Raw genomic sequence first — 25,949 nt, forward strand, 5'->3', positions numbered from 1 at the left:
CAAAAAAAAAAAAAAAAAAAAGACACTCTAGTAACTCTCCAAGACTCCATTCCCTCGTGTCTAAAAATTGGGATGATAACAGGACCTGTCTCATGGTGAGGATTCTGAGGTCGGGATACGAACACTGACTAGCTCATGGCCTGGCAGAGCAGTCGCTGCATATGTGACCACCTTTGGATGGGGCCCTTAGTGCTTTCTCCACCACCCAGTGTTCTAGCGCACTTAGTTACAGTTTCCACATGTGCTACATCTTTCCTCTCCCTCCCTTGACTTGGGGAAATGTCAGAATGTACCCTTTCACCATTCCTGACTTCAGAGGGGGTTGCCTTCGGATTCACCGTGAAGGGTAAGGCCTGGTCTTTGGGATGGAAAAGCCACAGCAGATCTTTTTCTTCCCTCCCCACTTCCCATTCATAGTGGTCCTCGGCCAAGATGGCACCACCCACTCTGGACCCCACCTCGAAGGAGCTCTTGCTTCCTGCCGAGACATTCGCGCTCCTTGTCACAGATCTCCCTCCTGTTTTCTGCAGTGAGCTTCTTCATAGCCAGCTCCAGATCCTCTTTCTGCTTAGCCACAAAGTCCCGGTCCTGTGAGGAAAGATGACAGGACCTTACCCAGAGTCAGCTTGAGGGACCATTTCAGGAGAAAGATCGCCATGACCAGGGAGGAAAATTCAGACTTAAGTCCTAGCGCCACAAAACACAGACAAATAAATGGTTTAAAAATTAAAGATCTTTCCATTAAGTGTGTTTTAATGCCTAAAAACATTTCATGGTATAAAGAAACTCATTTCCCCAAGAAATAATCTTGACTGCCTCAGGAAATCCAAGCCCAAAGGGTATGCAGATGTTTGAGGATCTTGATGTTACTGCCAGATTGGCTTCCTACAGGGCCATATAGTCTGCACTCTCTTGTTCTTTCTGTTTCTGTCTCTCTGTTGCTCGCTCTCTATAAGGAGGAAAGACATCAATCTAACCCTTACCCAGCCCTGTGTTTTAAAAAATTACTTTTAAAAATTGATAATTGTGTGAATTTAAGAAGTACTATATTTCTGCCTTGTGTAATGACCAGATCAAGGTAATCAGTATATCCATTGTTTCAAACATTTATCATTTCTTAGGGGTAAAACATTCCAAATCCTCCCTTCTAAAAATCAAACTGGGTCCAGGGATTTAGCTTACTCGTTCTTCCACCTGCCTTGCAAGAGCAAGGACCTGAGTTTGATCCCTGGTACCAAAAAAAAATAAAGTATGTAAAAATCAAATAACAAATGCTGCCAAGGCTGTGGCGAGAAAGGAACCTTTCATTGCTGGTGGGAGTGTGACTTAGTACAATCATTATGGAAATCAGTATGGAGATTCCTCAACTAAAAACAGAAATCCCATTTGACCCAGCTATTCCGCTTCTAGGTCTTCCCAAAAGAGTTAAAGACATCACATTACAGCAATACGTGCATACCAATTTTAGAGCAGCACCACTTTTGTTTTTTTCAAGAATAGGGTCTTGTTAGGTTCAGGCTGGCCCTGCACTCACTATGTAGCTAAGGCTGGCCTCAAAGTCACAGTGATCTTCCTGCCTCAGCCTCCCAAATGCTGGGATTACAGGCGTGCACCACCACGCCAGGCAGCAGACTTCATACTAAATCCTGGAAGTAGCCTATATGTCCATTAGTAGATGAATGGATAAAGAAAATGTGGTAGTATACATAATGAAATACACTTGGCTACAAAGAAGGATACATTTCAGTCATTTGTAGGAAAATGGATGCAACGTGAAAACGTAAGGTTAAGTGAAATAAATCAGACACAAGATTATAATACTATATGGTTTGGTTTCTCTTATATGATAAATCCAAAGCAAAGAACAAAATACAGATGAAACAGGAAGCTAGATTTTTTGCAAATGGGAAGGCAACCAAGAGATGGGCAGGGGGGAGCATGGAAAGAATTGAGATGTGTTATGTACATGTATCAACTACCCACAGTGAAAATGTGGGGAGGGGATCTAGAGATGGAGGAAGGGAGGGGAAGAGAATAAAAAGAATTAAGATGTGTTAAGTGCATGAACCTATTCCCTAACATGAATGCAAACATTACATACTGCAAACATGGATTACTTAAAAAATATAAAAAATCCTCTCTAGTTACAGCAAAATCCACAATTCGTTAATATCTATAATTGCTCACCCTACGGTGCAGTGAAACACAAGAATTTACTTCTATCTCACTGTACCCACTCACTGATCTACCTCACCCCATCTCCTCTTGCTCCCTCTCCTTCATGCTTCCCAATCAGAGTTAAGGGACAGCCCTCCCGTGGGGTGTCCTGGAGAGAACACGAAGCCTGGAGTCACACCAAGCTCGAGGCCTTGGCCCCCCCTCTCAACTCGCCAGTGTCACTTCTCTGAGGCTTAGGCTCCTCTTCTGCAAATGCGAAAACAAGTAATACTAATGAAACCATGAATGCTTAACCAGCCCACACACAAGGCATTTGTAAACGTGGACTAGTATTTCCTGCATTTGGGGCCGAGTAAGCAGAATGTGCAAAGACACCAGAGTAGGAGAAACACGGCCAGATTTGGAATTTGTACTGTTTGTACTTGCCGGTGTGAGAGTAGGAATTACACAGGAGCCACAGAGGAAGCAGGAAGGCCACTGCAGGAAAGCAGTGATACTGAACTGGGGCTAGGAGATCACGCACGCGCACACACACGCATGCGCACACGCACACACACACACACACACGCGCGCGCGCCATGCTTCAGGAGGTGACGAGGACTGGAGGGAAAGGAGGAGCCACGAATGACAAGGTTTCTAGCCTACCAACAGGGAGGAGAGTAGTGCTCAAAACACAAGAGTAGGCCCAGGTCTGGGAGGTCAAGGATCTTTAGGAAAGAACACCAAGTAGCAGGTGGCTGGCTGTGTGGGTCGAGGAGATGTGACATACAAACAGCCCTGAACCAAGGCAGGAGGGACAGGGACACAATCCAGGGCTGAGGACTCACTAGAAGCTGCTTTTTCTGCGTGTGTTCCTCCATCTTCTGCTTCATGCTTTCCTTCCGTTGCTGCCGGGGAAGCTTTTCAACCTCACTCTTCACCTGCACCAAAGGCAGCACAAGTTAGAAGTCAGGACCTTTCTCACGCCAGCCAAATCCACACCTCCGCACCAGGACTCCATGGTCGGGGAGACAGAAGGTGAGGCCCAGCTCTCTGGGCACTGCTCCCACTCACCGCCCCTCGGATGGCACCTGCTCGCCTACTCCTATCTGCTGCAATCCCATTTTCTAGACTCCAGAGTAGACAGGGCTATTTCTGGCTGCTTGGTTTCCATCCCCATTCTGGTACTAGCACCTTAGTTTACTTTAAGGCAGTTTTTTGCAGTCTTTTACAAAAACTACTGTCCCCTCAGAAGCCCTTTTAGACAATTTTTTCCCAATCTCACTGGATTTATGAGACAGTAATCTCACAGATATGTGGTTAGTATCTAAAATATCTAATACCAATATCTATATCAAAATACCTAACATTATTCTGTTTCCATGGGAGCACCATCATCCCAGCTGAGAATGAATACTTCATTCTCTTTCTCTCGCTCTTTCCCTCTCTCCCTCCTTCCTTCCCTCTCTCTCACATGCACATAGGCACATGTGCACATGCACACACGCACACACACACACACGCAAATATATACTTAAATTGAACATGAATTAAGATGGGATACTAAAAGTATTCAAATACTCCAAAAGGAAGAAAAAGGAAAACAGAAAAAGAAAAGCCAGAGGACAGAGAACAAATATAATTTCATTAAATATAAATGGCATAAACATTACTATTAAAAGACAAAAGATTTGCATATTGGATTTTAAGAAAAAGCAAAGCCCAACAATATGCTGTCAGGTGCAGGTGACAAGCCCCATCTGCTCTAGGCTGGGTGTATGACCTGGATTTTCTAAGCACAGTCCATGTTGTGGCCTGAGGCACAGACCCAGTGTGAGCATGTGGCCCTTGCAAGAATAGTGACTTTATGGGTATTTGCTAGATTAGCTAAGGGAAAGCTGTTCTTTTCCTTGAGGCTGCTAAACTGGAAGATGTAGCCCAACGAGGGCACCTTGTCATACTCTGGACCAGTTGGCTGAGATAGTATCAATGCAGCTAAGCAATGCCTTTCTCTTCCTCTCCTACCTTTGCAATAGCTCAAGACCTGCACAGCAGTACAACAGAAAAGGTACTTCAAACTCTAAGAAACCTTATGTTTCTGGCAAGAGAACAAGCAAATGGGGAGGAACTAAGCAGACCAGAGGATATGGGACGAATCCCAAAGAGATGCAAGTGATGGGCCGGGGATTTAGCTCAGCAGTTTGGTGGCCTGCTTCGCAAGTGCAAGGACCCAAGTTCGAGCCTGGGTACCAAAAAAAAAGAGATGCAAGTGAGGAGAAACCCTTAATTCTGTGTGTGAAGCCATGTAACTCTCAAATTCAGCCCCAACCTGCATGAGATGAAGCCAAAGCAGTGTAGCAAAGACCTTTGATTCTCACCCCCACCATGACAGGGATCGAACCCAGGGTTGCTCTATTCCCTGAGCTATATCCCCAGCTCTTTTCATTTTTATTTTTTTATTTTAGGACAAGGTCTTGCTAAATTGCACAGGCAGGACTCAAAGTTGCAATCCTCCAGCCTCAGTCTCCTCCAGTGCTGGATTACAGGCATGTCCCACCACGCCCAGCACAAAAGAGGCTTTGAAAACTAACAGAAACACCACTCAACTCATAGAAGATAGGTTCTATCTCATCTGAACCTAACAGGACTGGGTGCCTACTAAAACAAAAAGAATTTATGTGACACTAAGGCTGCTGCTTTTTCTGGTACTGGAGATCGAACCTGGGCCCTTGCGCTTACAAGGCAGGAGGCAGAACCACTGAGCCAAATCCCCGGCCCGCTCTAAGACTTCTTAATTGAAGCCTTACAATATAAACTCTAAATAGACAGTGAAAGAGTTATAGCTGTATGTTATTATGCCCGAGAACGCCACTGAAACATGTGTATGCATGCACACGCACAGATGTATCCTTAACCTAAAAATATTCAAAACTCCAAAAAGGGGTAGGAAAGGGGAACATAGGAACAAAACCCAGAGAAGACAAACAGAAAACAATGTGATTACATGTAAATGGCATAATCACCCTATTAAAAGAAAAAGATTTACAGGCAAGATTAAAAAAATCAAAGCCTGACATTAAGTTGTCAACAAGAACCCTATGTAGATAGGCAAGTTAAATTAAAAGGATGAGAATATATTGTATGTAAACACTAATCAAAAGAAAGTAGGAGCTTGACAAGTTGGCACGCACCTGGAATTCTAGTATATGAGAGGCTGAGGCAGGAGAATCGTGAGTTTCAGAGCAGCCTGAGGTACATAGCAAGACTGTGATTCAGTTAGACTTGAGAACAAAGGCTAATCAAGAGTAAAGACACTGCACAATGACAAAAGGAGAGGTCAGTTTACTGAGAAAATGTGATAAAAATAACTTCAAAAACATGAAACAGAAACTAATAGAAATTAAAAAATAAAGAGATAAATCCATTATTCTATTTTATTGATTTTGGATTTTTGAGACAGGGCCTCACTATGTAGCCCAGGCAGGCCTCAAACTCACAGTGATCCTCCTGCCTTGGTTCCTCTCAAGTGCTGGGATTACAGGCGTGTGCCACCATGCCCAGCCCTAGATAAACCCATAATTATAGCTGAAGACATTAACACTCCTTTCTAAGTAGGTAAAGAGAATTAGTGGATGGAAAACTAGTAGGTCTGCTGAAAACCTGAAAAATTATCTCAGTCAACTTGATCTGCCTGAGATTTCTAGAGCATTCTACCCAGTGGGCAGAATAGGCATCCTTTTCAAGTACACACGGAACATTCATTAACATGAAGCATATTCTGAGCCATAAAATAGATTTTAACAAATTTTTAAAAATTAAAATATTAAAAATTATTTGACCATAATTAAACCAAAAGTCAAAAACAAAAAAGATATGACAGTCCTATTTTTAAATTAAACAACAAACTTCTAAATAAGCCATAGATCAAAGAGAAAGTAGCAAAGTATATTAGAAAATAATTCAAATAGAATATAAATGAAGATACAACACATAAAAATTTATAGAATGAGCTGGGGATGTAGATCAGCCTTACAGTTCTTTTCCTTTTTTTTTCTTTTTCCTTTTTTTTTTTTTTGGTACCAGGGATTGAACTTGGGTCCTTGCACTTGCGAGGCAGGCGGCAGAACCGCTGAGCTAAATCCCCGGCCCTAGCCTTACAGTTCTTGCGTAACATGAATGAGGCCCTAGGTTCAATCCCTAGTAACAAGAAAGAAATTAAAATAAAAGCAATTTAAAACCAAGGCAAATGTAAAAGCAGAAGTCAATATCACTGAAAACAGAAAATCAACAGAGAAAATCAATTAAACAAAAAGCTGGTTCTTAGAAAGGGTCAATAAAGTTAAACCTTTACTCAGCTCAACAGAGAAGGAAGAGTGCAAAGGAAGAGAAGAGCAGATGGGAAGAGGAGGAGAAAGACAGGACAACACCACATATTATCGAAATGGTGCATGAAATAGAGGACAACACTACAGACCCTACAGGCATTAAAGTGATACTAAGGGGCTGGGGATTTAGCTCAGTTGCACTGCACCTGCCTGGCAAGTGCAGGGTCCTGAGTTAGATTTCTGGTCCTGAAAAAGTAAAAATAATAAAAATAAAATTATTAGGCTAAAGAAATACTGTGAACATTTTTATGCAAATAAACTCAAATATATAAATGAACAAATTCCTTGAAAGAAACTGTTAAAGCTTCTCTAAGAAGAATAGATAAGTAAAACCAAACAGACATTACAAGAAAGCCACAGACTAATCTCCTCCTTGAATACAGACACAAACAGGGCTTGGGCTGTAGCCCAGGAGCACAGCATTTGCTTAGTGTTCTTGAAGTCCTGGGTTCCATTCCCAATATTGAGGAAAAACAGCCTCTCCAGAATATCAGCAAATTGAATCTAGCAGTATATGAAATGAAAAACAAATAATGACCAAATGGGTTTTAGCCCAAGAATGCATAATTAATTCAATATTTGAAAATCAAACAATTTGTAGTATCAGCAGGCTGAAGAAGAAAAATTATATATGTCAACTGATGTGAAAAACATTTAACAAAATTCAACATCTTTTCATGATAAAATCTATTGGCAAAGTAGGCACAGAAAGAAACTTCTTTAACTAGTTAGAGGGCATCTATAAAAAAGCTTGTACAAACTGATGAAATACTCAATGCTGTCACCTTAAAGACTGGGAAGGGGTTGGGATTTAGCTCAGTGGCTCTGCGCCTGCCTTACAAACACAAGGTCCTGATTTTGATCCCCAGTACAAAAAAAAAAAAAGACTGGGAGCAAAACAAAGATGTCAATTCTCTCTCTCTCTTTTTTTTGGCACCGTGAATTGAACTCAGGTCCCTGCATTTGCAAAGCAGGCACTGGAACCACTGAGCTAAATCCCTGGCCCAATGTCTACTCTATTTTTATTTAACATCCTACTGAAAACCCTAGCCAGTACCATTAAGCAATAAATAATAATAAGTGTATAAATTTAGAAATACACTGTTTTCCGGCTTTCTACATAGAAAAAAAAGTGAGCCTCACCTATATCTCACACCTATAAAATTAACTCAAAATATGTTACACATCTACATGTAAAACATAAAATTGTAAAAACTCAAAGACAGCATTTCACCTTGGATTAGTCAAAGATTTCTTAGATATAACACAAAAGCATGATTCCTGAAAGAAAAGATGGTCAACTGTTGGACTTTACTAAAATTAAGTGCTTCAATATGCAAGACACTATTAGACTTGCAGACAAGTTACAGACTGAGAATACTGGCAAAATACATATCTGAAAAAGTACCTGTATTCAAAAAAAAAAAAATCACACACACACACCAACCAAACAAACCAACCCCATCAGAATTCAGTAATAAGAAAACAAGCTAGGCATGGTTGTGCACACCTGTAATCCCAGCATTTAGGAGGCCGAGGTGGGAGGACTGCCATGAGTTGAGGCCAGCCTGAGCTACACAGTGAGTTTAATACCAGCCTGAAACTACATAGCTATACCTTGTCTCAAAAAAAACAAAGAAAAGAAAAACAAAAACAACAACAACAAACCCCAAGAAAACAAATCTCTCAGTTAAACAGGCAAAAGATCTAAACAGATACTTCATCAAATATAACATGGGAGTAGCAAATAGGCAAATGAAAAAGATACTCCGGATAATCAGTCACTGGTGAAATGCAAATGGAAAACCACAAGGAGACACCACATCTATCAGAATGGCTAAAATAAAAACTGGTGCTGGAGGTATAGCTCAGTGGTAGACCACTTGCCCAATATGCACGAGGCCCTTAGGGTTCCACCCCCAGCACCATAGAAAATAAATCAATGACAGTACTGAGTGTTACTGAGGACACAGAGCAACTGAACTCTCATGTTTTTATGGAGATGCTGACCTTCTTGGAAAAGTTTGGCAGTCTCTCACAAAGTTAAACATGTACTTAATCATCTGACCCCAAAAATCCCACCAGATTTCATCTTCCAATTTTTCCATTTTTTTCAAGGTCATAGATTTATGATCTGAATCCTATTCCTATCCTGTCTGGCTTTATTGGTCTTAGATCAAGGTTTCTCATCCTTGGCACTACTGACTGCGGAGGGTGGAGATTCTCCACTGTGGGGCTGTCGTGTCCTCTAAACAACAGATGCCAGCAGACCTCTCCTTCCCGTTCCCAAACTGTGATGACCAAAAATGTTTCCAGGTATTGCTGAATGTCCCCAGGAAGAGAGGTGGAACAAGATAGTCCCTGCCTGAAAATCAATGTCCTAGATGAAAGGCATAATAAAATATCTCGAAAATCGTTGTCCAACTGCTGCTTTCATATCAAAGGGCTGCCCTGGTTCTGGCATCTAACCTTAATTTAGCAGCTCTCTGTGGCATTTTGACAGTGCCATCTGGGGTGACAGGCCACCAAAAGCCTCATGGCTTAGCACTGTGCATTTACAATCTTGGTCACTCTCCTCCAGGACAGAGGATTAGAAACAGCAGCTGAGAAAAGAGTTGAGAGCTTTCTGCTAACATCACTGAAAACACTAAAAAATGTTACTGTGGCAGTGCAGGGAGGAAGCAAAAGCAGTGTCACGTGGGGCCACGCAGCAAAGGGGCACAAAGGCTCACATGTGTCAGCAAGCCCTGGGGACAGTCTGTTCCAACAGCGCTCTGGGGCTGACATCTGGAAAGGGAGCCAGGGGCAGGGGAACTCGCTCTTCTCAATGTCAGATAACCTGCATTCCCAGCCAGCGACATGTTGAACTTGTTACTTTCCCATTTTCAACACAAAAAACAAGTTAGCTTTTAACTAAAACTTCCACAGGGAGACAATTCTTCAATCTTATTTTGTGAGTCTCCAAAGTATTTAACAAACACAGTCATGCATCGCTTAACAACAGGTACACATTCTGAGAAATGTGCCACTAGGTATTTCATCATCATGTGAACTATGGATAGAAAACCAGGGAAAAACTGCCCTGAGCATATACGGAGCTTTTTCTTGTCGTGATACCCTAAACAGTACAGTAGTACAACAATTATTTACAAAGCATTTACATCGTGTTGAGTCTTAGAAGTACTCCAGAGATGACTTAAAGTATACAGGAGGATGTACAAGGGTTATATGCAAACACTCCTCCATTTTATATACAGAACTGAGGCTCCTTGAATGCTGGTACCCATGGAAGGTCCCTGGAACCAATTCCCCAGAGAATACAGAAGAGTAACTATACGTTCAGCAAATTAAGTGGTGAAAGCCCAACAATTAGCTCTGGGAGTTAGAGTAAAATGCAGGCTTGCAGTATGCTTGGCTCTGCCATGAATTAAAACAAGCAGCTCTGTTAGAGAAATGATTCACAGAGTCAAAGCAAGCGAGTTGGCTTCACAGAAGAGTAACAGGCAGATACTCTTACTTAAAGGGCAAGAGCCACGTCCCTCTGAAAAAGCCAAAAAATGCAAATAAATTGAGCCTTTTCGTCATGAAAACCTCTTAAAGAAAAACATCTGGGGTGGGGGTTGAGGGGTTGTTAAAAACTAAATCTAGGGCTGGGAAGCTCAGTGATAGAGCATTTATTTGCCTGGCATGCACGAAGCCCTGACTTCGATCTCCAGCACTGCAAAACCTGAGCTGGTGCAGGAACTCAAGTACCAGATGCCACGCACTGCCTGAGTTCAGGACCTACTGGAATCCACTAAGGAAAGAGGCCATTTTTGTTAAGGGCAGGCTCTGCTCAAGGAGGAGTGGGTGGGTGGCTTCCCCAAGCCCTGCCCCTCTTTCCCACTCTTAAAATTTCTCCTACATAAAGACACACAAAAAAATGTTTGAATGGGGTTGAGACAAGGAGGGGACTGGCATCTATTCCAGGGCAGATGCTGGGTCTAGGCTCAAAACTTCTGTGAGAGGTATGGATGCTCACAGCAATTAATCAAACAGCAGACTCCTTTCTGCTCATGGCCCTCTACCCTACATGGTGTGGCCTCTGCATAACTGTCCAGCTTCATCACCTGCCACTTCCCTTTTCCCTCCTGTGACACTGACCACTATTCAGTTCCTTCAAATACTCCACTCCAAGTTCTCCCCTGTACCACAGGACCTCTGCACATACCACCTCCCTTCCTGAAACATTCTGGTCTCATTTTAAATGCATCACCACTGAACTCCATCCCCAGCACCTCCTTTTATAAAAATTTTATTTTGAAAGGTCTTCCCACACCACTCTAGTCACTAAGTCAGTTTACTTTCACAGCATGTTGGCAACCTTTATCTATTTGATTGTGTGATTCACTTTCTGACTCTCCCACAGATTCCTAGCTCCTTAAGGTAAGCACCCTGTCTGTTTTGTTCACTGCAGTATCCAGGACTCAGCACAGTGCCATATACTCAATACATATGTTACTGAGTAACTCCTTTGACAGAGGACAGCTGGGAGTCGGAGTGATGGCATGTCCTAGGTCAGAGTGCTAGAGAGCCCGAGGGCCAACAATGGAAACCAGGCCTGATTCCCAATTCTGTACTCTCTGTGCAGGGGCTGGACCCACGCTTGGGGGCAGCTTCTCTTCACCACCCTCATGTGCCCCAGCCCACTTGCCCATGTGTCTGTAGGCAGGCAGAGATCAGGGTGAAGCAGGTGCAAAAAACTGAAGGGGACATCAAAAAATAGCCACCAAGATAAATACCATTAAAACACATCATGGGGGCCGGGGATTTAGCTCAGTGGTTCTGCCACCTGCCTCGCAAGTGCAAGGTCCTGAGTTCGATCCCCGGTCTGGGGAAAAAAAAAAAATCCAAATTCACCAAATTCAGGTCATATAACCAGACCCATTCAGATTTATCCCAGGGATGAAAGGATGGTTCCATGTACATAAATCAATAAGTATAATACACTGTATTGACAGAGTCAAAGATAAAAACCATATAATCATCTCAATAGATGCAGAACAAGCATTTGACAAAATTCAACACCCATTCATGATAAAAAAAAAAACCCTGCAGAAAATTGTAATAGATGGTCTTTATCTGAATCTGATAAAGGCTATCTATGAAAAACCAACAGCCAACATCATACTAAATGGTGAAAAACTGAAAACCTTCATACTAAAATCAGGAACAAAACAAGGAAGTCCACTATCAACACTCCTGTTCAATATAGTTTTGGAAACAACTGCCACAGAAATTAGAAAAGAGAAAGAAAGAAAAGCAATAAAGATAGGAAAGGAAGAAGTTAAACTGTCTTTATTTGCTGAAGATATGTTACTGTACATAGAAGACCCAAAAAACTCTGCCAAAAGACTTCTAGACTTAACTGACAGACTCAGTAGCGTAGCTGGATACAAGGTAAACATTCAAAAATCAATAGCCTTCTTCTATATAAATGACAAACTCATTGAGGGAGAAATTAGAGAAACAATCCCTTTCACAATAGCATCTAAAAAATGAAATATCTAGGAATCAATCTAACAAAGGAAGCAAAAAACATCTACATCGAGAACTGCAACACTCTGAAAAAAGAGATCAAAGAGATATAAGAAAATGGAAAGACATCCCTTATTCCTGGGTAGGAAGAACCAATATAGAAAAAACAGCCATACTTCAAAAACTGCAATACAGACTCAATGCAATCCCAACTGAAATCTCAAAAGTGTATTTCACAGAACTAGAGAAAACAATCCAAAAATTCATTTGGAACCAACCAGAAGAGACCTAGAATAGCAAAAGCAATTCTAGGCAACAGAGACATGGAAAGGAGTATCACAGTCACCAACTTGAAACTATAGTACAAAGCCACTATGTTAAAATCAGCATGGTACTGGCAAAGAGACAGACTTGATGATCAGTGGAATAGATTAGAAGATGCAGAAACAAGTCCAGACATACTCACCTACCTCATCATTGACAAAGGAGATAACCAATCTCACTGGAGGAAAGATAGCCTCTCTAATAAATGGCATTGGAAAACCTGGATTTCAACTTGCCAAAGATTAAAACTAGATCCCTATCTTTCACCACGCACTAAACTAAAATCCAAGTGGGTTAAAGATCTAAATATTAAAACAAAAACACTAAACATGTTGGAAGATAAGCTAGGTAGAATTCTTGAAGACAATAGCATAAGAAAAGACGACTTTATGAAAAAATCCTGAATAGCACGGAAACTAGCACAAAGAATCAACAATTGGCATCTCATTTTTAAAAAACGCTTCTGCACTGCAAGAGAAACCAACAGAGGCAAAAGACAACCTACAATGTGAGAAACATTTTTACCAGCTGTTCCTCAGACAAAGGTCTACTATCTAGAGTATATAAAGAACTCAAAAAAATCAGGCCCCCCCAAATATAAAGACCCAATTCAAAAATGGGCATCTGAAATGAACAGACATTTCTCAAACAAGTAAAAGCAGCAAATAAATATATGAAAAAATGTTCTGGCTGGGGATTTATTTAGCTCAGTGGTGCCGCTGCCTGCCTTGCAAGCACAAGAGCCTGAGTTCAATCCCTGGTACCAAAAAAAAAAAAGTTCAGCATCACTGGTCATTCAAGAAATGCAGATGAAAACAACACTGAGATTCCATCTCACCCCAGAAAGAATGGCTGCTATCAAGAAATCAACCAATAACAAATGCTGGTGGGGCTGTGGGGAGAAAGGAACCCTTCTCCATTGTTGGTGGGAGTGCAGACTGGTGCAATCATTATGGAAATCAATAGGAGAAACCTCAAAAAACTAGGATTTGAGGTCCCACATGACCCAGCTATCCCTTTGCTGGGTATCTTCCCAAAATAATTAAAAGTCATGCCACAGTGATATATGTGCACCCATGTTTATCATGGCACAGTTTGTAATAGCTAAAACTTGGAAACAGCCCAATTGCCTATCAACTGGAGACTGGATAAAGATGTGATTTTTTGAAAAGATAAAATGGAGTACTACTCAGCCATAAAGAATGAGAAACTAGAGACATTTATAGCTAAGTGGATGCACACTGAGGACACTAAGTGAAATTAATATGACACATATGTAAATACCGTATTGTTTCTCTGGTGTGACAAACTAAAAGTGTAAATAAGGATCAAATATAATTGGTTTTGTGTAATAGGAAGAAAAGGTCTAAAGGTGTAGGGGAAGCGGGAGGGGTAGAGGAAAGGTTAAGAAGGGAAAAGAAAAAATAATGGAAATAAAGTCTTTGTAAATAGGGAAGGGTGGAGGGGGTGAAAGCAGGATAAGGAATGGGGAAAAAATAAGAACGAAGATACGTCATGTAAAGGTACAAGATCCCAATGATAATGTAACTGTATTGTATACTTAAAATGTACCAATAAAAAAATATATTAAAAAAACCAAAATTCATGCAAAAAAATTCATGGGCAAAATACCTACACTGCATTATCAAGACAGAGTCCAGCTGTGCACTCGGAGGACCCAGTCTTGGAGTTCACCCTAATGCCAGCCCTATCAAATCCTGTCTTTATCCTAACAGCTGATATTCTGTTCATGAATTTATTTGCATTCATTGCATATGAGTCTTGTCTTCTTAAGGAGGAGATTTATACCAGTTATAGCATTTTACTGCTAAACTAGATCCCCGCCCCTTTGTTTCATTTTGAGATAGGATCTCAGTAGTTGTCCTCAAACTTGTGCTCAGTCTCTGATAGCTTGGATTATATGGTGAGCACCACCATGCCCACCTTATTTTGTTTACCGAGTTTTGTATTTTTGGTGGGGGTTGGGGAGACAGGGGATCAGACCCAAGGCCTTGCTCTACTAAGCTGTACCCCAATCCTGACTGCTGAGTTTTTATGGTCCCTTAAATGTTATGCCCGAGCCAAGACTCAGGCCAGCCCTGGCTTGGCTCATTCAGTCAGTGGTCAGTGTCCCTGGTTCCCAAAGGAATCTGCCTGAGGACCTGGGCAGCACCAGCTGTCACACTGGTAATGTGCTCTAGGACCCCAGCATGGTGGTCCAGTCTCAAAGGCTGGTCACCCACTGCTGTCAGCTGGATACTGGGGGTACCTGTCGTGGGGGCTTCCACCTTCCCCCTGAAAGGCTAAGGGGAATGTCCCAGCCTCCCAGCCCCTCCGTGGAGGGAGGTGTGGGCTGTTCCTTGACACTCAGACGCCCTGCTGTGGGACAGGCTAAGAGAGGCCTCTGAGCCACACACCTCCCTGCCACCTTCCCCTTCCTCTGGTACCAGAGATTGAACTCAGGACCTTACTCTTGCCAGCAAGCACAGTGCCACTGAGCTATATTCCCAGTCCTGTCACCTCTCCCTTCCTACCAGGGGAGGAGGAGGGGGAGGAGGAAGAGGAGCAGGAGAGCAGAGCACAGAGGACACACTGTGGGCTCTTCTTCCCCGTTTCTCCTGGTAGCAGCATCTCCGACTTGGAGGCACCACTACAACTTCCTTCTTCCTTGCCCTCTTAGTACAGAGCCAGCAGGGAGGAAAGCAGAGCCCCGAGAGATGGAGAAGGGCTCCTCACGGCACACACATCCTGATAGGCCGCCTGGACGTTCCCGCAGCCCCGTGCTGCGAGGAGACACTGGGCTGGGCTTTCCTTCCATCCCTTGCACCTGAGGGGCCCTAACACGCTTAGAAGCCCTGCCCAGCCAATACAGTCACCTCCTTCTTCATCAGTCTGAGCTGCTCTTGGAACTTGGCATAGTCCCGCTCTTGCTCAAGGCGGATCCGCTTGGCTTCCTCCCGGCGCCGCACGGCATGGTCTTGCTCCATCTTCTCCACCTGCTGCTTCTGCTGCCGCTCCAGGTTCTCCAGCTCTGTGTCAAAGAATTTCTTCTTGGCCTGGAAGGAACAAAAATTCAGAGAAATTCAGCAAAGCCACTTTCCATCTGGGATGATGGAGAGAGATCAGAGCTTGTACTGAGACCTGGGACAAATCACTTCTCTGAGTCTGCCTTTCCTCATCTGCACAGAGGAGACTGGACCATTGACCCTGACGGTTGGTACCTGGCATGATTTCCTCCTAGAAATCTTCCTCTGTGACTCAGAAGATTGCTGTGACCGTCACACTGTGCTTACAAGTCCCTGCCTGATGAGATGGGGAGACCCCGGGAACCTGGAAATAGTTGTGGCTCACTCTCCACAGCCTCGATCCTCCCCGCTTCTGCAACTTCCACCAAAAGAAAAGAGGCAGAAGCCCTCCAGGTCCCACTATTCCCCACACTCACGTTGATTTCTTGTTCAAAACGTTTGTGCATCTGTTCCACCTGCAGCTCATGCTTGTTGCTCAGCTGGGTCTGATTCCGATGCTCTTCTTTCTGGAGCAGCCGAAGCTCTCGGAGCTCCTGGCGCCTGAAGGATGAAAGGATGCACAGAGCTCATAGGGAGACTGTCCCCCTGGGATCACAGTATCCACAGCGTGGGCCACTGAGGGCCGCATTGGGAAACAGAACTACAGACGTCTTAGGCAGAGGCATGACTGGAACTCGGGCTTCAGTGGACGTTCACTGACAAATACAACATGAACAACCCCAATCCATAGAGTGCTTATGGGTCAGGAAGAGGAGGGGGAACCTTCCCAAAAGAGCAGTACCAAACATGAACAGACATGGAAGAAAAAACAAAAAGAAAACGTTAAATTATCCACATGGGTAGGAAGTGCAAGTTAAAAAGAAATGACATTTGGTCCAGGGATTTGGCTCAGTGGTTCCACCACCTGCCTCGCAAGCACGAGGACCTGAATTTGATCCCTGGTACCAAAAGAAGAAATGATATTTACATGAACTCAAGACAGTAGAGGGGAAATCGATACTTTCGTGTACCGATGATAGACATAAATCAGTACAGTTCTGGAGGACAGTGCTTTCTAACATAACAGCCCACTTCTGAATTGATTAAGAATGTGTGTTGCAATATTATTGAGATACGCTGGTCCCTCCGCATCCTCTAGGCCTCTCCCCAGATACTAAAACGCACAGACGCTCAAGTCCCTTATATAGAATGGTGTAGCACTGCCTAGAACCCACACGATCCTCTATATACCGTAAGTCATCTGTAGGTGATTTATAATACCTGTACGATGCAAATACTATATAAACAATTGCCATTAGGCAATAATGACAGGAAAAAGGTTTCTACGTGTTCGGTGCAGGTGTCATTCCCCTAATATTTTCAATTGGTGATTGGATGAATCCACAGATGTGAAATCCAGGGATACAGGTGTGTCAGGGGAAGGGGGCTGACTATAGTACTAAGTTATAAACAAGTGTCTGCCAATATAGATCTAATTCAATAAAATATACCTATATGATGAAATTATATATAACCATGAAAACATCAAGTTTTAGAAAACATAATCTTATAGGGGAAAACATCTATGAAAAATAAAAAGCTCATTAGATGAGACATAGAAAGATCGCTAAGTGAAAAAAGAGGCCGAAGAGTGGTACAGTGGTCCCTGCCTGTCCCCACAGTCACCTGGGAGCCAGATTCCAAGTCTGAGCCCAGCCCAGGCAACTTAGAGGCTCAAGAGGACCCTTTCTCGAGATAAAATACTTTTTAAAAAGGGGTAGTGATGTAGTTCAGTGTGAAGACCTTGGGTTCAATTTCTAGTACTGCCAAAAACCCAAAAACCAAACAAACAGAAAAAAGGGGAAGGGGAACTACACAACTGGACACCTGGCAGAAAAGATTTTTTTCACTTTCTAAAAAAGTTTTTGAACCATGACATTTTAAAAATACAATAAATATTTAACCTAAGCCAGAAGGTACACCTTGCTTTTGTAACATATATGCTTTTGTGTTTGTGTGTGTGTGTGCGTTTACTCAGAGAAAAGACCAGAAAGCAGGCGCACAGATGTTGATTAACCATGCTTCTTTCCAGGGAGGTCCAGCAAACACTGATACACGTCATTCATGTAGTAAAATAATAAAATGCTACAGGAAAACCTTGTGTATCCTGACTATGAGCTGTGTGCTCCCTGGTGGCCTCATGGGGCTGGGGCACACGAGACCTGTACCATATTATGGCCTGGCCTCCACGGCCTGCATGTGGTGGTTTTGCACGTGGCCTGCCCCCCCCCCCCACAGCCAACAGCCATGTGAGAAGTCAGCATGCAGTGTGGCTGGGCACATTCTCTGGGGCCAGACGGACCTTGTTTGAATCTCAGCTCTGTTGACTTTCCAGCAAGAGCCTGTGAGTCTTTGCAGAGTGTAAAATGAGGCAAATAATCTGTACCTCTCGGGCTTCTGGTGTGTTACATGAGATGCTGCGTGGACAGGGCCTGCCTCGCACTTGACAAACAGTCTATACATGGCAAGTGCTCCAGCAATAACGAAGTGGAAGATGCAAGGGCTTCCAGTGCATTTGGGAAACGCCAGGGAGGCTTTCCAGTCACGTAAGGAATTCTTTCTGAGCATGAATTTTTCTGGAAACCAAGAGGGTCAAGGTGATTTTCTAGAGTTAAAAAAATGAAAATCCCGATTTAAGGAAACAAAGGTTCAAACACAGTACGACAGAGAGAAGTGGCAGCTGGTTCTCACAGTGGCCTGATGCCAGAGGAAGGAAGGAGCGGGAGGCCCTCGCCACTCCGTGCACTGCTCCTAATCTGACAGAAGTGCTGAGGTCCAGGTGTGCCCCAGGCATGATGGCGCCATCCATGCTGCTGCAGCCTTCGGCCGGGATGCCTGACCCTCAGACCACAGCAGGCAAACACTCTTCCTCCTTGCAGCCTCCCCTTCCACACCTGAGTGGCACCTGGAGGCTCTTTTCAGGAGGGTGAGGGTTCGCTACCAGGCCAGAGCATGTTGGTTCTCTGAGGAGCTTGGCTGCCTGGAAGCTTCAATCCAAGGGACAGGAACTGTGGCGGAAACCCAGCCGTGGCAGTCTGAAGCTTGGAGAGTCCAGGGATGTCATCTAGCAAGATCCCCCAGCCTCTCCAACTCATACAGATAAGAACAGTGTATGTGTGTCTGTGGGTGTGTGAACTCACACGGGTGCACAGAAATGCTGCAAAGAGACTCATCCTCCTGGCTCCAAGATGGGGAAGCAGCCCCTGCCCTGTTGCCAAAAGATCCCAAACTCTTCCTATTGCACTCTAAAATGTTTATGTTTTTAAAACATATGAAGGTGTCCACTAAGCTGGACATTTCCTTCAAACCAGTAATGAATTCAGCCTGCAAAGGTCTGGCCTCCAGGGAGCTCCATGCCTCTGAGTATGTCTAACTGCTCACTCCGCCATCTTCACGAGCACCCCTTGGCAGCCACACGGTCCAGTGGGAACCTGCAGGAATTCTCAGACACACATGCCTAGGCAGCCTCTCAGCTCCACCCCTTTCCACCTGGGAGACCCAAGGCATGTGACTCATATTTACACAATGTGGAAACAGGGTCTCCATGTCGTGGGCTCTTAGGGGCACCAAGTAACTGAAAACTTCAAAGGTAGTTTCAGGCCAATAGCTTTGCCTCCCACCTCATCCCTCAGTCCAACCCTCGTCAGCCAAACTAGGTTTGCCTCCGACCCCCTCTGACCTGTTGTATCCGACCCACACCCCCCACCACCATTCCAACTTGAATCTAGAGCCTGACTGTCCCACATGGGGTGGCCCCATCTCCCTGCCCCACTCTTATCACCTCTACAGCAGCCCAAGCAACCTTCCGAAGGGACGTGAGAGTTGGTCACTCCCTAGCCATTTCCCTCCTGCTACATCTGGAACAATGCATCCTTCCACCCTGGCTCACAGGCCCATGTGACCTGGGTCCTGCTAACCCAAAGACCAGATAGCCTCTCTCTCTGACCTCATGCTCCACATTCCAGCCCTGTCCTCTCAGATCCTGAAACAAACTGAGGAGTCACCCCTCAGGACCTCAGCCATTACAGCTCCCACAGCTCTGCACACAGCTGGCTTCTCTAATCCCTTGACCTCAGCTCAGGCTTTTCTCTGGGAGCAACTCCTCCCCCCCAGGTGCTTCCTAGCATATTACTTCGTGTACTACGTCACAGGTAAAACATTTTGTGTCTTGTGTGTTACCAACCTATTAGATGTAAGTTCTACAAGGGCAACAACCTCACTTATATGGGTTACTACCTTATCCCCACGCAGTGGGTGGGCAGACAAATGATAGATAATGGGTAGAGGGTAAGCAGATGGATAGATGGTTAGATGGACAGGTGGGTAGACAATAAGTGGGTGAAGAGCTGTGAACAGTTGAGAAATGGGTGAGTGGATGGATATATGCATGGGTGGATGGATGCATGGATGGGTGAGTGCATGAAAAAGTGGATGGACGGATGGATGGATGGATGACCAGGTGGATAATTGTGTGGACAGATGGGTAGGTAGATGTATAATTAGTTAGGTGGACGGATGGATGGATGAATACGTAAGTGGAACAGATGAGTAGTTGTGTTAATGGGTTATGGCTGCATGAAGAGAAAAGTGGGTGGGTAGACAGAATGGATGAACAGATAGATGAATGGATGGATGGGCAGATGGGTGGATGGAGGAATGTAGGGTCTTAAGCAAAACCAGTTTCCTTTGTCTCCATTATTTTCCCACTTCATACTAGAGACCAACAGTTCTCTCACCCAAAAGACCAATGCCCATCCTCTTTCAGTGCACCCCTACCCTTCCCCACCATCGGTGTCCTTCCCAGGCTTGCCTGAGAAATCTCATCTCCTCGTCCTTCTTCTCGTCTTCACTGATGATCTTGGAAGTGGTGATGCTCACCTCTACACCATCCACCACAAATTTGCGGGTCCGCTTCAGCGTTTTGTTGTGCAGCCTGGAGTCCTGACCAAGGGAAATATGAGGCAAAGCTCAGCAGCTCAGCCAAGAATCCATAGCCAACACAGCCACAGCACTCCTGGCCCTACAGCCATGGCTCAAGCAGGACGTGGCGGTCCACTGTCTCTCTTACCCCAAGCTTCAGGACCTGGGGAACTAAGTGCCAGGGCTCTCAGGGACTGCACTTAGACCCTCTTCACCTTGCTGCCAGCCCTCTCTAGAGCGCAGGTCATGACAGAAAGAGCTGAGTCTTAATCCTCACTCCACCACTTGCTGGCTCTGTGGCCCTGGCCAAGTCCCTGCCAAAGGCTCAGCTTCCTCCATTGTCCATGAAGGATAAAAGCAGTCTGTACCTCCCAAGGAGGTTATACAATGTGACAAGAGCCTATGCAGGGGCACACAGGGCAGGGCCCAGCTCGCGATAAAGTTCAATATTTGCCATTTGATTTTGGCAGACCACAGCCCCTTGTCTGCAGTGCCAAAATCCAAAGAATCCCTGAAAACCAAAGATTGTTTTGGTAAGGGAGTTGGCAGCCGACGTGACCTGGCCTGAACTCTGCGGGCAGCCACACCTGTCAGGAGCTGCTGCAATTACTCTCGTCTTTATCTTTTACTGTGGATAACTACGCATTTCACATGCACTTGCTTAGGGTGCTGCCCCAATGACAGGTGTTCTCAAGGTGGTGCGTACCTTTGGAAGAACATAGTACAGTTCTGGTTCAGGTGAGGGCTGGGGCCTGCACTGGCTTCCTCCTGACCTCTCTCCTGCTTGAGATCTGATGCCCTTCCTGGTGCAGCTGAGCTCAGCCCTTGCATCACAGTCCACCCGAGGGCCTGCCAGCCGCCGTGAGCCGAGTGAGTGGTTCTCATGTCCTAGCTGAGCTCCCTCTTGCGAGTGCGGCCCTGGAGGCAGGTCCTGCTCCCTTCAGGCTGGGCCCCTCAGTCCTGCACGCTTCCCTTAGCACACTTGGCCTGGTGCTCTGGTTGGCAGAGGCAGAGGACCAGCTCACCCCGGGGTGGCAGATCTATGGCCCGAGTGCCGCAGCAGGCACACAGATCCCTCTCTGTGGGCACACGAGCCAAACTGCCCCAGCAGCCAAACAGCAGATAAGTTTTATTTTTCTAAGTTAGAACCTCAGTATTTGGGTTGAAACTGCAGCATTGGTACTTTGCGATAAATAAGTGGGTTTGGGATTGTGGTTTGGGCTCTCGGTTTCTAAAAGGTTCGCCATCACTGAACCAGCCCAACCCTGATCTCTCAGAAGTCCTGCTCTGGGTGGGTCAGCCTTTTTTTAAAGTATCTTTTTAGGATAAGGAAGGACAAGACTCCTGTCTTAAGGAACACAATGCTTCTACATAAAAGCTGCTGCTCACAGTTGGATGACGAGTTGGTAACAACCTACTCTATACAAGAAGAGTTCAAAGGTTTCAGACACAGAGAGATGACAAAGAGATGGACACACTATCCAGACTGCTCAGTGCACACTGAATAGACAGACTGAAGCCCCACACTGCAGCCCACACAGGAGTACAGAAGGCAGCCGAGAAATGCGTTCCAGAGCCAACACCCAGTGGCAGCGTGTCCTGGAAGAGTGGTGCTCCAAGCCGGAGGCACAGTAGGTGACATTACCTTGAGGGACAGTGAGCCTGACTCTCTGTTCAGGGACAGGTCAGCAGACAGGGAGGAGCCATAGTCCATGCTCTCGGAGGTGGACAGGCTGCCAGAGTCCGAGGCCCTCTTGGAAGAGACTGACACCGCCTGGGTGGGGAGCTCCAGGCTGCCATTGACCAGTTTCTCGCTGCCCAAAGTCTCCAGGGCACTGCTGTTGGGCCGGCTCTGGCTTGCCTTTGGGGACCTGGCTGCAGGACTGAGGGCCTCGGCCTGGCCAGTGACTTGTTTCTCCTCAGCCACCTGAATTCTGGCATCCATGGACACTGGCCGGGACTTCCGGAGGGGAACAGGCACAGCTAGGCCATTCTCATCTGCAGGGGCTCCATTCTGGGGGCCGGTGGCTTTGAGGGATCCATCCCCAGAGGGCTGGCTGCAGGTCCCATCCACGCTGTCCTGAGGTTGGCTGGGTGGAAGCAGCGCAGATTCCTGGGGAAGTTTGCTGGCATTGAGGCTCGGGGGATTTGCCTCAGAAGAGTCCTGAGTGTGGTTCCTGAGAGTCTGGGGGGGGAAAAAAAATGAGACCCTGCTGCTGCCTGTCTAAGGGGACAGTAAAAGTCACAGGGGGCTGAAAGTCAGACACCCCCAGCGATGGGTCAGGGCCTGGGTGGGGAGCTCGGGCTGGGACAATAGAGGCGGAGACACTCTAAACCACGGTCTCCACCACTCCCTACTGTCTTGCTGATAACACACTATGCTATGCAAAAACATACAATCTTGTACGTGAGATTACTATTTAGTATGAGGATGGCAGTCTCTGGTCCATCTCCAATCTCAGTTTAAATTAACAGCTACTATTCCTCCTAAGAGCAGAGGCAACCGAGGCCTGCTGGAGGAAGGGCCCAGTGGCTACTCCACTCTTCCCTGTGTGACAATGTGGGAAAATGGACCCTCCTTGCCCTCCTGTGGCCAAGACCCTCTCACTTCTCAAATACTGAAAAAATAAGTAAAATAAATGTCCAGCTTGATAAACGAATTGAGTGCCATGTAGCCACTTTTCAGGTCAGGTGGGGGCATCTTGCTGTGTCCACCACCCCACCCTTCCCAGAGGCAATCTTCCCTCTCCCTTAGGACTGCCCCCACTACGCTCCCTAAGTGTCTGCCTGTGAGGTCAGTCTGCCTGGTATCAACTGGGTTTTAATGGAATCGTATTAAACATTCTTTTGAGTCCTGCCAGCCTCTGTTTTTGACTTTGCATAGGGTGAGTAGCAGAAGTAACTCATCACCCCTTTGGCAGCAGCATCACCAGGATGGCTCCCCTCCTGGAGCCAGATCTGCTGCAGTTCCCCTACTCCGTGTCCACATGTGTCCACCCAGCTAGGAATCTCGCAGACCAGACCTCAACTTTCCCACTCTAAGGTGGGGGCTTGGGGCTCCACGGCTGCCTGGATCCTACTCACCCTCCTCACGAATTTTCTTCATGCTGGGGTGGGGGATCCACATTGGCCTCAGGCTCCCTCCCAGGACCACATTAGACCTGAGAAAGCTGTATCATCCCCAGCAGATGTGGGCCAGTGCTGCCGATGGCAAGTCCAGCCCTGCTTCCCTAGGTATAGGCACAATCTAGACAGCCAGGGCCCGCTGCAAGGAACTTCTCTAAACAGTGTGACCAGGAGCCAGGACAGGCTCCAGCCCAGACACATCTGGCTTGGCTCAGTTGAAATATGCTCCTATTTCTAATTAAATTCAGCAAGTGCTGAAGCTGCAAATGGGGTACAAACGCCCTGAGTCACTGGTCTCCTGATATTTGGAGCAGCCAGAGGGGGTCTGGGTGGCTGCAGCTCCGTGGCTGGTCGCCTCTGACCATATGCTGCCACATCTGTGTATCACACATCCACGTGAGCCACATCAGAGAGAAGGCTGGGAAGCAACGGCTCGGTTACTGACTTTTACAAATGGGAAGGTTTCACGTGAGGATCTGGATTCCTGGACTCCCCTGAAATGTTAAGGATCTGGCCAACACCCTTGCAGCCTCAGCCTGCCCTGTGTGTCCTCTACATAACCGGCAGCGTGGGCATCTGAGCCTCTGAGCTGGGCAGGCGCAGAGTGGAACCTGCCCCAGTCTCGGCCTCCACAAGCCAAGCCCTGCTGGGTCCTGGACCTCTTGGCCCCCGTGCTTCCTGCACTTACAGAGGTCGCTTCCACAGCGTCCTCCTCTTCCGCCTCGTCCCTGCCGTCTTCAATCTCCTCCATCACCTCGGCCTTGGCCTCGGCCACCAGCTCCCGCAGAGCCTTGTTATTGGTGATGCTGCTGACGAACGGGTGCTGAGGAGCAGACACACATCTGTGTTAGAACAGCAGCTGGGGAGCCGGTCCCCAGGGAAGGGAAGGCCAGATGTGGCCACGTACAAGGCATGAATGCGAACCTGAAGAGGGGAACCCAGAGGCAGCTTGGGAGTCTTGTGTGTGGTGGAAAGAAGGCAAGACCCAGCTCTTCTGCTCACCAGCCGTGTGACCCTGAGCATGTCACTTAATCCGTCTGAGCCTGAAGTGCAGACAGCCCCAGTGCCACAGGTAGGTCGCAAAGATGAAATAAGAGAATGCACACGACAGCTCCGAGGGCAGAGCCGGAGCTCAAGCAATGCGTATTTGTTTTTCCTTTTAAAAGGTTTTGATGTATAGTTTTATAAATATGCCACATATATATTTTATTGAGTTATAATTTACATGCAATAAAGCTCATGAATTGTTAAGACTGCTAGCTTTCCATATTTATCCAACACTCGGGTAAAGATATAGGAGATTTCAAGCAGGCCTGGTGGTGCACACCTGTAATCCCAGTACTGAGGGAGGCTGAAGCAGGAGGATCACAAGTTTGAGCCCAGCCTGGAAACTTACCAAGACCTTGTCTTAAAATAACAAACAAACAGGGTTGCAGATGTAGCTTAGCGCAAAAACTAATCCAGCACTGCCCCAGTACTGCCAAGAAAAGATACAGAAAGTTCCCTGGCCTCAGCTTGCACACACCCACTCCCTCACTGCTGATCTCCAGAGAGGAGTTCTGCCTGCCCTTCTCTTCCTGAGCACAGGGTCACAGTGCACTATCAGCTCTCTTGCTGAACTGTCTTGGTTACTTCTCTTGTTGCCCAGAGAAAATACCCAACATACAAAGTTATGGAGGAAAGGTTCATTTAGCTCACAGTTTGTAGACGTTTCAGTCCACAATCAGCAAGCTCCAAGGCAGGGTGGCATCACGGAGGAGAAACAATGCATGGTGGGCAGAAGGCAGGAGGAGAAGCAAGGGATGACCACAGCTCTTTCTATCCCTTGCATCTTTATCCAGAATCAATCCCAGCATCACACACTCTAGATCCAGCCACCTCTGAAAAAACTGCACCTCTGAATGCATGAGGCTTTGGGGGGACATCTAGACCCAAGCCGGAACAATCATGTTTGGGGGATTCAACCCCATTGTCAGGTGCTCTGGTAAACTGGTGCACACACACGTGTGTGCATGTGTGTGTGCGTGCACGTGTGCACTGCTTGTGATTGATCCCAGGGAGTTGGGCACACTGAGGAGGAAATCACTGGCTCTACCAATGAGCTCCGCCCCGGCCAGCTGTTCTTTTCTTATACTGCATGAGTGTTTTAGTTTGTTTAGTCATTTTGCCGCCAGTGACTCATGGGTCATTTACCATTTCGGGGGACCCCAAGTGAAGCTGTGGGAACAGTGGTTTACATCATGTCACTTTTGGATGGACACATGTGCTTGATTTTAACAAAAGGAACGCGAAATCTTGAGAGTGGTGTATGTTCCATTCTAAACATTCGCAGAAATGGCCCAGTTTTAAAAAAAGAGAATGCAAAGGCGTGAGGGACGTTAGATCCACACAGGCACCCCGGGTGGGTAGAAGTCCAAGTTTAGGCACCTTAGCCTAGCACGAGAGTGGTCGGGAC

General features: G+C 45.9%; 1 protein-coding gene across 6 annotated transcripts in view; it reads right to left on the reverse strand.

Annotated features, from left to right (window-relative positions):
• Positions 1 to 25,949, reverse strand: part of Stk10 (serine/threonine kinase 10) — a 122,924-nt gene that overhangs the window by 18,257 nt on the left and 78,718 nt on the right. For all 6 annotated transcript variants that reach the window (XM_010622168.2, XM_033761630.1, XM_033761628.1 and 3 more), the window contains 7 exons: positions 24,183 to 24,317; positions 22,014 to 22,553; positions 20,259 to 20,389; positions 15,826 to 15,949; positions 15,260 to 15,439; positions 3,006 to 3,098; positions 459 to 588 (listed from right to left, as the gene is read on the reverse strand). In XM_010622168.2, coding sequence (XP_010620470.1) covers positions 459 to 588; positions 3,006 to 3,098; positions 15,260 to 15,439; positions 15,826 to 15,949; positions 20,259 to 20,389; positions 22,014 to 22,553; positions 24,183 to 24,317 — 1,333 coding nt within the window. The remainder of the gene's footprint in view (positions 1 to 458; positions 589 to 3,005; positions 3,099 to 15,259; positions 15,440 to 15,825; positions 15,950 to 20,258; positions 20,390 to 22,013; positions 22,554 to 24,182; positions 24,318 to 25,949) is intronic.

Source organism: Fukomys damarensis, unplaced genomic scaffold (genome assembly GCF_012274545.1).
Source record: "Fukomys damarensis isolate Sample0158 unplaced genomic scaffold, DMR_v1.0_HiC HiC_scaffold_9, whole genome shotgun sequence".
NCBI lineage: Eukaryota > Metazoa > Chordata > Mammalia > Rodentia > Bathyergidae > Fukomys > Fukomys damarensis.